The 11761-nt window shown below is 40.7% G+C and overlaps 1 protein-coding gene across 1 annotated transcript; it reads right to left on the bottom strand.

Moving 5' to 3' along the window:
* Positions 1 to 9012: 9012 nt before the first annotated feature.
* psmb6 (proteasome 20S subunit beta 6) lies at positions 9013 to 11588 on the bottom strand. The gene is made up of 6 exons (XM_062516691.1): positions 11466 to 11588; positions 10874 to 10941; positions 10527 to 10658; positions 10310 to 10439; positions 10039 to 10183; positions 9013 to 9273 (listed from the first exon to the last, which is right to left on the bottom strand). The coding sequence occupies exons 1-6, from the start codon at positions 11556 to 11558 to the stop codon at positions 9146 to 9148; spliced, it is 696 nt and encodes a 231-aa protein (XP_062372675.1). The 5' UTR covers positions 11559 to 11588; the 3' UTR covers positions 9013 to 9145.
* Between the last annotated feature and the right edge of the window lie 173 nt (positions 11589 to 11761).

Below are 11761 nucleotides of genomic sequence, written 5' to 3'. Positions count from 1 at the left end.
AATTTTGTAATTCCTTAAATGGATTTATTTATTCAGGCTACTCTATTATGTCTATGTCCACACTTTTACTTTCATTATTGTTTTACAGTACAGTAGTTTGATATGGCCAATGAACGACAATTTTCAATGTAATATGTAGCCTAAAAATGAAATTATGCATACATTTCAATCCCGATGTCCTCGTATGAGGACATGAAAGTTAAACGCGTCCTGGTCTGTTTGCAATGATCGAAATGGGGGACACTTGATGCCATATCATACATTTCACAAACATATACAAACAAGTTTCAATGCCATAACATTCATTGGTACGTTACCATGACGATAGTTCTCACGCCTATGCCGGTAAAACGTGGAGGTGGATATCGACGCCATATTGCTTTTTCCCAAAAGATTGTATTGAGTGTTTGATAACACTAGAGGGTAAAATGAAGTGTCCACATATGAGGACAACAGGTTTTTATTCAGCAAAATTAAGCACAAGGTAAAACAGAGCCTAAATGTAATGTCCTCATACGAGGACGCAGGGTCTCAGGATACTTACTCTCTTAAGAGTAAAAATACACATAATCAAAATCATTAGCACAGACAGGGAAGTTCACACACAACTGTTCAGTCAGATGCATAGATGATTACTGGGTCCATGTTATATGTTGAAAAGTAGTAGTGTTATGACAAAAAATCTTACGCATTTCCCTTTGCCTTTTACTCCTTCAGTCAGAATGAGAATACTCCTTGCCACCCTCCTTTTCCTCCCATCTGTGATGGCAGATAGTTGCCACAGCGACCGAAACAAGGACCACCGCCCTCGTGTGAGCTGCCTGGGTAAAAGCCTGTTCTCTATTCCTGCAGCAATAGACCCAAGCACAGAGGTTCTGGTATTATCCCAGAACCTGTTTAAGACCCTGAACTGGGGTGCCTATGTGGGATTCCCAGGTCTGCATGAGTTGGACCTCAGCCACAACAACATCAGCACGCTAGAGAGTTCAGGTTTGTTTTTTTCTGTGTGTCTCTCTCTCACTGCCTTTCTCATTCAGCTGTATTTTCGCTCAAGACTTGCTATTCCTATTTCTTTGTTAAAATGTTCACCCCATGGTCAACCTGCGGTTTCCATGTCTCTCTCATTCATATCTTTCTCTGTCTCTACTTCAGGCACTGTCCTGGGTAAGCTTTCCGTGTTGCATCTTTCCAATAATCTGTTGGTGGATGTGGGGGAGAGGGCGTTTGTAAGTGCCCCCCAGCTGCGAGAGCTGTTCCTACGGGGAAACCGGCTGTACTCTCTCCATGCCAGCTCCTTTAGTGGTTTGCCCATCCTGGAGGTGCTGGATCTATCCCGAAACCGGCTCACCACGCTGCCCCCAGACCTCCTGACCCAGATCTCATCCGTAACTCTCAAAACACTGGACCTGGAGGACAATCGGATCCTGCTGATGCCCCACAACTGGTTCAGCTCCAAGCCAGACCTGCCATATGTCTTCCTGTCGAAGAACCCCTGGCGCTGCTTTTGCGATGTGGGCTACCTGCAGGTATACCTGGATGACCAGGCTCACAATGTTTACATTCACACAAACCTCCAAAGCGCTAATCCCCTCCAAGACATCGAGAACAATGCAGAAAGCGTTGTGTGTGCCAGCCCACCCTCACTTGCAAACCGCCCAATCATCGACCTGACTGAGGAGGAGTATTGTGATTCCGCTTTGCTCTCAGAGGCCACTGCTCCACCTGTATGGTTAGGGGATGTGGACAGGTTAAATATAGACAAGGATGACATGTCCAGCACTGCTCAAACAACTACAACAGTTGACCCAAAGACAAAATTGTTGACTGCTACCACAGCCAGCACTTCTCTAACAACTGTTGACCTAAGGACTACAAGATCTCCTACCACCACAACCAGCACTACTCTAACAACTGCTGACCTAAGGACTACAAGATCTCCTACAACCACAACCAGCACTACTCCTACAACTGTTGACCTAAGGACTACAAGATCTCCTACCACCACAACCAGCACCACTCAAACAACCTCAACAATAGACCTAAGAACTACAATGTATCCTACAACCATGACTCCAGTCACACCATCCACTGCAGTTCAACATCCCATCACGACTCCATTCTCTGTCCTGACTTCAACTTTAAGAGGAAGAATTATGATGTGGACCAAAAGGTGGATAGTGAGCTGGACAGAGAGCTGGACTGTCCGACATGCATGGTCAGAATCCTACCCACTTACCTATCCAGAGCTGACAACCCCAAACTGGCCCAGTACATACAACACAACATCTGTGGTCCTCACCACCACCAGAGCTTCCACCATGGCCCCTACCTCCACTCTCCCCTCTACCACCACCTCCATCATACACTCGATCTTTGATAGGTCTCATGGAGAGCGAGCAGGGGCCATAATCTGGTGCACGTGGCTATTTGCCGGGCTTCTCCTGCTTTGTTTTCTTTCCGCTTTAAGCAGCTGCCTGCTTGGCTTGGGTCTGACCTGGGCCTACCTCACCCTCTACCGGCCACTATCCAAGAGGGTTGCCAATGTTGCAGATTCCCACGGCCAGGTCCACCCTCTGGATTACCGCACCAAAACTGGTTCAGATGGGCTGGGTGGATATGGGATAGCACATGCACCCGTGGATGCATCAGGTGGAGTGCAGGCAACATTCCGCTCTGTTCTATTTATTGCAAAAGGAAGCGAGGGAGAGGAAGTGAAAGAGAAGAAGGGGAATAGGAAAGAGGGGGATGAGCAGAAGGGTGACAATGAAGAGGAGAAAGATCACAGAGAGGGAGAGAGAGATGGAGAGAGAGATGGAGGGGCAGCAGTTGCCAGGACAGAACTAGGGATTACAGATGCGGGAATGGGGGTGGCAAACGTAGTGAAACGTAGAAACCACGAAAGAGAAGGAGGGTCGGCGGGTAAGGAAGTGTTCCGGAAGACTCTGTACCGAGTGTTCAGCCGGGAGGAAGAGATAGAGGGATGGAGGGAGGTGGAGGAGCACTGGGAGGAGAGACAAGGGATGAAAGATGGAGGGGAGGGGAAGGACAACAGGAAGAGAATAAGTGTGATGGGAGGAGTGGGTGCAGAGAGAAAGACACGGTACAGCCTGATCTTGAGAGAGGAGAAAGTGGAGGGTGAACAAGTGGCACATGAGAGAGGGATGGAGTGGCTGGTGGGAGAGTGGGAGATGGGGAGATTAGGAGGAGGGATGAGTGAAAGAGAATGGGCATCCCTTATTAGTGGGATGGGGGAGGAAGGGCCTCCTGTTACAGCCCTATCACCAAAAGAGGACATTTGAACTGCTATTGATGTTACTGTTACAGTGTGGGAAGTGGAATCCCCTCTGATTACTAGAGTAATGACAAGGGAAAGACATTAGAAAAACGTAATTGGTCATGGTAGTGGATTAATTCTAGATTAGTAGATTAGTTCAAATGTAGATCTACAGCATAAACAGGGCACAAATGTCACACCTGCCCAGAGAGATCGCACAGGTTTTGATCTGTATTTCCAGAGCTCTACAGATGGTTGTTTTTGCCAAGAGTGTCCATTGCTCATGGACAGGCTACGTTCACACTGCAAGTCTTAATGCTCAATTCAGATTTTTTGCTCAAATCCATTTTCTTAGTGTAGGCCTAGCTTGTTTTCACTAAATGTGGCTATGATTCCTACGAGGGCTACTGATGGTTCCATGGATCCACATGCGCAAAACAACAAACAAACAAACGCATAGAATGCAACTAACCCAATTGACTGACTACTTTCATTTTCACCGAGTGATGCAATGACACATTACACATATCTCTTAGTTTAGCTTATAGGACATTGACTGGATCTGCTCCCTCCTATTTGAATTCAATGATCAAGGTTTATATTCCCAACCGCCCACTAGCCTACGGTCTTCTAAGGAGCGTCTGTTGTGTCGAGCAGCTTAACACTGGGGCAAATTCAGGATTTTTCTCATCAGTGGTTCCATGTTGATGGAATGGGTTGCCCAGTGCTCTTTGTTCTTATAGTAGTTTTGAGTAATTCAAGAGGAATCTGAAGGCATATTTATTACCTCCGCCAAGGAGGTTATGTTTTCATCGGGGACCGGCGTTTGTTTGTCTGTCTGTCTGTCTGTCTGTCTGTCTTTGTTTGTTTGTTTGTCTGTCTGTCTGTCTGTTAGCAAGATAACTCAAAAAGCAATGGATGGATTTCGCTAAAATTTTCAGCGAATGTCAGGCCTGACCCAAGAAAGAAACGATGGCACTGCCATGGCGTTGCCATCTTGAATATCGCCATTACTGCGTGCCCGCGAGTATGACGAGTGACACTTGCCTGTGCTTTTCAATGAAAGCATCCTGTCAGAGAATGTCTAACAAGAGATCCCGCTCATGAAAGAAAATGTCAGGTGAAAGGGAACATTGGATCAATGATGTCAGGCTGTGCCAAAACTTACCGATGAAGGTAATTTATCAACAACATAAGGTATTAAGACGTGTATTAATGACAGCTAACCTCTGCAACAGCCGCCTATGGAACCAAGGGGCTAATTTCTTAGCAGCCAGCCACGCAGTAATGGCGGCGCTGTGTTACTTCCGTGTTTCGCTGGATTAGTGTATTTCGCTTAGTGGTGTAATGGCATGGTATGGCCACGTGGTGGCAATCTGATGAATAGTTTAGGTTCAAATGTATGACAACCTAGGAAGAACAATACAGGCGGAGGTCTGCGCTCTCTGAGTGCTTTCTAGTTCAATATGGATTTAGTCTATTAATGTTCTTATGATTAAGCATTGTTTGGTTACCATTAAGCCATTGATTAAATTGACATAGTTTTTATTATTGCTTATTCCATAGTTATTGTTATTATATAATTGTTTGAATTACTTTGTTTAATTACTATTCTCCTATTTAGTCATTGTTTTATTTTCATTGGATTTGCTTATTGACACTATTTATTGTTTAAGTAGCTATTCTCTTTAGTCGACACTATAGACCAGTGGTTTTCAAAGTGGCCGGGGCCCCCTGGGGGGCCGCCATGGGATGCTAGGGGGGCCGCAGCAAGTTGGATGAAAATTTGAAAGCAAAAAAACAAAATATTTATGTTATTGTGGGTATTGATATGAAATACCATTATAATAATTTGTTGTATACCTGAACATTATACTTTTAATGCTAATATTTCTGATTGGCTAAACACCATAACGTAATCTGCCAGTGTAAGCCTTGGTAACAACGCCACATGCTCAGCCATTTAGCTATGCTAGCTGTGAAACAAATTATAGATTTGTAAAAAGGAAAAACTGACGATCCACCTATCGAAACCACCAATACAAATTAATACATAAGTGTTAAAATTGCAAAGCCAGTAAAATAAATAGATTTTCACCTATATATTTGATTTACTTATTTCTACATTTGCCGTATCGTTGATGGGTTCAATACAACATCATGCAAAAGGAGGGCCTTGGCCACAATCTAGTGGTATTCATGTAGAATTCATATTCTAGTGCCTTGTCATGGGAAAGTTTGGGAACCCCTGCTATAGACTGATCAACTGCTAAATTTAATTATTGTGTTGTTTAATTGTTGTGTTTGTATGTCGCTTTAGACAAAAGCATCTGCTAAGCACCATAACTGTACCTGTGACATCAGAGAGCGTTCTCCCAACTTCTCTGATGCTCCAGTCAAATATTTGGAAATATTTGGAAATCTGCCAGTGCAAAATTCTGTGAATGCTAATCAAGAACATAAAAGTCACATGAACTCTGATATAACTGTTCAGACTGCATGTTGCATTGCAAAACATCAGACCTGTATCAGAATTTTAAAGTCAGATTTTCATATGACTTCTGCTGTTCACACTGTTTGGACTTCAGATATACAGTGCTCTCCAAAAGTATTGGAACACATGCTTACAATTTTTTACAATCACTTTGCTACTATTTTCAGAACCTTGATGTCATTTTTCACAACTCTAGACACAAAACTCACAACCAATGATCAAAATGCACATTTTTCAAAACTCTAACCCTTTTCTCAATTGCTTGGATACAATACACATACAACTTAGATCATTTGTTCATTCAACAAAACTCACCTGTTCAATAGAATAGAATATTCAATATGATACAACTTAACATCAAAGTACTACTATTTCAAAAGGCAATTCACACATTACATTTCAAATGAGCGTCTATTGATTTCCTTACAATGATTTAACTATCAATTGATACAACTGCTCAAAATGATAAGTAACTGTTGCATTACTCTTAATGCATAGTTGTATGGAAACACAAAACAGACACACAATCTTCCATGTTTTCTGCAAATCATGAAAGTTTCAAGATACTGTAACGAGATTCACTGTCACCAATTAGCGTGGAGCATGAACCAATTAGGCTACAATATCCATGGATGTAGCCTAATATTTTGTATCTTTATATAAAATAAATATATATTTTTTATATTTTATATTTTCATCAGGCTGTCTTTTCTTCTCTATTTCATAGCTAATTATTTTTACTTTACATGTAATTGAAATAAACCTATGTTGTGATTGTACTGTAATGTTTTGCATCAATATATTACAAACTTTGTTCAATGATTCCACTGTGTCTGACGTATTCTCTCTACTACTGCAGTACTTTTACAGAGATGTATTTACTGTACTGCACATGTAGTACCATAATGAAACCTGTATCACCTATTTTGTTCTACAATATCTAATGATTGTACGAACAATGACACAATGAAACTATCGGTTGCTTGTGTGCGGGTGATCTATAGCTATGTTTCAGTGGTATTTCACAGTAAATTTGTTTTTTGAACCAATGATTGTGCAAGTGCAAGATTTCTTCGAAGATGTGAATGCAAAATCCAATGTTTTGAACATTAGCCTGTGTTACAAGTTTTGAGTTTTGTGTCTAGAGTTTTGAAAAATTACATCAAGGTTCTGAAAATAGTAGCAAAGTGATTGTAAAAAACTGTAAAGTTAAATATAAAATCATCACTTGGAAATGTATCTTTAATGCCTTAAATGAAACAATGAGGAACTATTCAACCTTTAAGGACATTAAAGGACTTTGTGAATGAATAATGTATTGTAAATAAATAAATGTTTTCCTTAAAATACAGGGGGGCCTTAAGTATTGGAACGCCCATATTAAATTCCCATAGATGATTTTTATTTTTTATTTTTAAAGGCCAGTTATTTCATGGATCCAGGACACTATGCACCCTGATTAAAGTCCCCTTGGCCTTTGGAATTCAAATAACCCCATGTCAACACTATACCTTTAACATACTAAGAGTTTGGCATGCTTTATGTCAGTTATTAGCTGTTAGCTAATTAGCTGGTTTCATTCTCATTGAGCTCAATGCAATTCAAACCAGCTAATTAGCTAACAGCTAATAACTGACATAAAGCATGCCAAAATCTTAGTAAGAAACAATTATTTATTTACAATACATTATTCATTCACAAAGAAAAGTAATGTCCTTAAAGGTTGAATAGTTCCTCATTGTTTCATTTAAGGCATTAAGATAAATTTCCAAAAGATGATTTTATATTTAACTTTAAGCATGTGTTCTAATACTTTTGGAGGGCACTGTAGACCAAAATAAGAGTTGGTCTGGTAGTGTGAACCTAGCCTTATATTTTTGATGGTTTATGTTGTCTTTTTCTATCACTCTATGGCTACGTTTACACCATCAGTTAGATGTGACCCAATATTTTCCATACAAATCCTGTGAAGTTCAGAGTTCACAGCACTCCGCACCCTCGCTGGAAAAGAACCCTTGGCACTGACACTTTTTTCCACACTGCTGAAACCATTTACGGAGAGCCGGTTCACTCCCTATTATCTCCATGTACCTATACAATCTGTTGCGGTTCCGTTAGGGGCTATGCAAAAACAATGGGGGTCTATGGAGCTGGACGGCTAAATCTGGCTTTCACCTGATTGTCGTTGAGAAATCTCCAATTTGATTGTAGTTTTGGAAGTTCAAAATGGATTATACTGTAGGCCGAAAAGTTGAATGAACAGGTTGAGTCCTTGTTGCCCGTAACACACAAGCATTCCGTGAATGAATATGTTTTATTTGCCTCCTCTTTCGAATGCAACATCGAAACTAGACACAATATTATATCCCAAGAAAAAGTGGATTTTGAGAGGTACAGTACCATTTATTCTGAACTCACCCACAAGCATCCTCACACAGAACCAGAGAAGGAACTGCAACCAGCTCAGAAACCAGAAGTTTCCCAGAGAGTGAGTTTTTAGACATTCTCTGGCAAGCCTTTAAGTAGCCATTGTGCTGTATAAATAAATTAAATCTATTTGCATGTCCCATTCCAAACTTTTTCTCATTTATCTGAAGATTAATTCTTGTTCACTTCTAATACTGAGATCAATTGATATTCTATTCCTCTACTGACCTCTGTGTTAGATCTGCTTAATCAATTTCTCTCTCCATTACTCTATAATGGTTTGCTTTGTTTTTATTTTCTGATTTAATTTTTTTCTGACCTCACCTAAACTTTCAGTCATTTCAAGTTAAGTAATGCTCATTATTAACACTGTATGAAGATTAAGAACTTACCAAAATAAATCATTCTACAGCACCCATACCTGTGCTGTAATCTTTCTTTTGAACAGCCTGTTAAAAATGAATGCTTAGATGTTTATCCACACCCAAAAAAAGCCTATGCATATTTGACACGGCAAAGGACTTAGTCTTATAGCCAGTTTTTGCCACACTAACAAATATGTTATAGCATGGGTGTTGCTCATCATTTCATAACACTAGGAATATGTTCTAGAGTTGTACACCGCACTCTCAAATACCAAGGTGCCAGAAAAACATTTGTAAGATATAGGGAAAAAAGTCTCTGCACTTGGATCCATGCAAAAAAGTGTCTTTTACTATACCTGAATGCCCTGATGAAGGTCTAAGGACCGAAAGCTTGGTATAGTAAAAGACACTTTTTTGCCTATAACACTAGGAATATGAAAATGCTCAAACAATTACAGCTTTAATAGTCAGGAAATTTTCCTCAACTTTAATGAGAAGTCTTTTTTTAAACAAATCAAGCAATGACATAACAAATGTAACTTGTAACTGAACACATAAGCATGAATATGGATGTTCATGTGTGCATTACAGAGTGGAGAACTTGGGCAGTTGGTTGCCCAGGATAACCTGCCTCTCCACACCCTGCTCGGAGATGACAGCCAATCGCACCACACCCCCGCTGGAACCATCTCTCTCCATGGCCAAGGACAGTGCTGCAGTGGAACAAAGATGGCAGGGATTTTGCGTTAAAAGAGGCATCATGAAATGCTCCTTTCAGACACTAGGCGACTTTCGTTGTGCTGGCTGCTGGTTCAGTGCAAAATAGTAGTGAACACTGTGCACGGCAGTCAAGGTTTTACATTATGCAAAAGCTTACAGAGCCTCAAGCTTGCACTTTAAAGGTACACTATGCAATATTTTCACCTCAATATAACCTTTACGAAGCCAATTTGATGGTAAACAAACTTGTAATAGAGGAATCGTTTACCGAACATAGCCATACAACATAGCCGTAGTGAGTTGCTACCGAGAGAACAAGGATAGTCGGCCCGAAGACATCTTGTAAGAATCGTGAAACATCACCTTGTCAGTATACATACATATACTGTATGTATATATAGCTCTTTGGGGATTTTTTTAAGTGAAATATAAATATATTGCGACTCTAGGTGGAGCTCTAGTCAGGAAAAATACCCAAAACTGCATAATATACCTTTAACTCCACAACTCCCGCTCTTCACTAGAGATAAAACAAAGGTGTGTTCAAATTTGGCAAACAGTGCCGAACATGTTTTCTTTGAACAGTTCAATTTGAACGATTTGGTGTTAACATTCCATTCTAACAGTAATTGCATTGTTGCATTGCTGTATGTTCGTGAACTTGAACGCACCTCTGATCTCTTCACTTATATCAAGACTACAGAGAATAGTCAATTCTCTGCCAACCTTTATCCCTCTATTCCTTTCATCTCCCTCACCTCCAGCTGCAAAACGTAAACATTCCTCCTTGCTCATGCCAGTTCTGTAGTTGGAGTCTACATATCCATAGATATAAGAACTGCCAGATCCTCCCACTGACACTGGTTGCCTGGTCAGCATCCCTCCAACAGGGACAGTGTAGACCTGCAAATAGACACAAATTGAAGACACATCCAGGCGTTAAACATGAGCAGCTATTATTATTATTGCCATCATTATTATTTTAAATGCACACACACAAAAAAAAAATCCCCCCTTAAGGCAACACACCTGTCCGCCCCTCCGTTTGTCCCAACCAGCCACAATGATCCCAGCCATCAACTCTTCCCTGTACCTATAGCACATGTCTTTAAAGAGATTGGCAGCTGTCTGGACCAGCGGGGGCTCATCCAGCTCAATACTGAAAACAAGATATGATTATGGATCACTGATAGTCAGCTTAAGAGATTAAAAAACCATGCATCAACAACAGTGTATTTGCCCATACCTGTGGAATCCCAATTGGTAGGTGACTGCATCAGCAATGGCTTGAGTGTCTGCAGCGGAACCAGATCGGCAGCAGAAGATTTGATCATGAATGGGGGTTAGCTTATCTGTTACCCTATTTGCGATGTATGCCCTATGAAAAGAGAGATTGTCATGGACATCATGGTCACCGGTGCCTCAAAAAGAAAAGTACCACCCCAAATCTGCAAAACCATTTGTCAACTATGAGCCTGTGATTCAGAGTTCAATATCTTATCACAAAGTGTGTGTAAACAATTATAAAACACTAATATAATCATGCATTTTACATGGTAAATAGATGAACCACATTATGACTAGGCTACTTACCCAGTGGTGGTCCTAGAGTCAGCCCCCATTACAACTCCACCGTCAAATTCAACTGCCATAATAGTAGTCTAGAAGTCAAAGGAAGGATAACATTAGATCATTCTTTAGAAGAAAAAAAAACCCGTATTAGTTTGTCAACTAACTCATATTTCTTTAGCTGAGTAGGGAGATAACTTAAAAACGTTGCTATCCTAACCCAACTAGCTGCTAACGTTAACTGATTGCAGTCACGGTGAATGCATGCCCATGGCTTTGGATAAACGCAACGGTGCTGCGGTCATCATGAACGTTGAGAATTGAACAAACACATACAACATATACTTAGCTATCGTGCTTATCTCGTGGTGCTTTGACGTGTACGCACAATAACGTTAGCTTGCACGAACAGATTACTGTGCTAACAATAAAACTAACCTACAGGCTTCTACAGCTACATTAACGTCAATGGCTGGCTAACGTTAGCTAACTGCTAACATTAGTCCACTTTTGCTGTCTCATTCAGCATAGGGTTGAGAGTAAAATGCTCATTTTTACATTGAAATTTAAATAAATTAAACGACTTTTCAAGGTGACTACTGTTCAATTTCCTTACCCCTGTGCTAACTTCACGGGAAGTCCAATCTGGAACTAAATCATTGGAAGTAGAAAGATGCTGTGAGAAACCCATTATTGATGCCGCCGCCATCTTGGTATACACTTCACTAACGCTACGCAGTTTACGCAACATCCTGTATGCTACGCAAATATCCTAGGCAAAGGTGCTTCCCTGGGTGCTGCCTAACTAAAATAAATTTGGAGGTGAAATTCTAACAGATCCAATATTCCCCACTATTAAACTCTCTATATTAAACCTTCAAATGACTGATAAACTCATAAATTGTGTAGAAA

Source organism: Sardina pilchardus, chromosome 16 (assembly GCF_963854185.1).
Source record: "Sardina pilchardus chromosome 16, fSarPil1.1, whole genome shotgun sequence".
Lineage (NCBI taxonomy): Eukaryota > Metazoa > Chordata > Actinopteri > Clupeiformes > Clupeidae > Sardina > Sardina pilchardus.
This window is presented reverse-complemented; position numbering and strand designations above follow the sequence as displayed.

Coding starts and splice junctions, on each gene's coding strand:
- psmb6 (XM_062516691.1), bottom strand. CDS start 11,558: ATGGCGGCGGCATCAATAATGGGTTTCTCACAGCATCTTTCTACTTCC. Junction 10,440..10,526: donor TACCAATTGGGATTCCACAG/GTATGGGCAAAT, acceptor TCTTGTTTTCAG/TATTGAGCTGGATGAGCCCC. Junction 9,274..10,038: donor TTTACGTTTTGCAGCTGGAG/GTGAGGGAGATG, acceptor GTTCCACTGCAG/CACTGTCCTTGGCCATGGAG.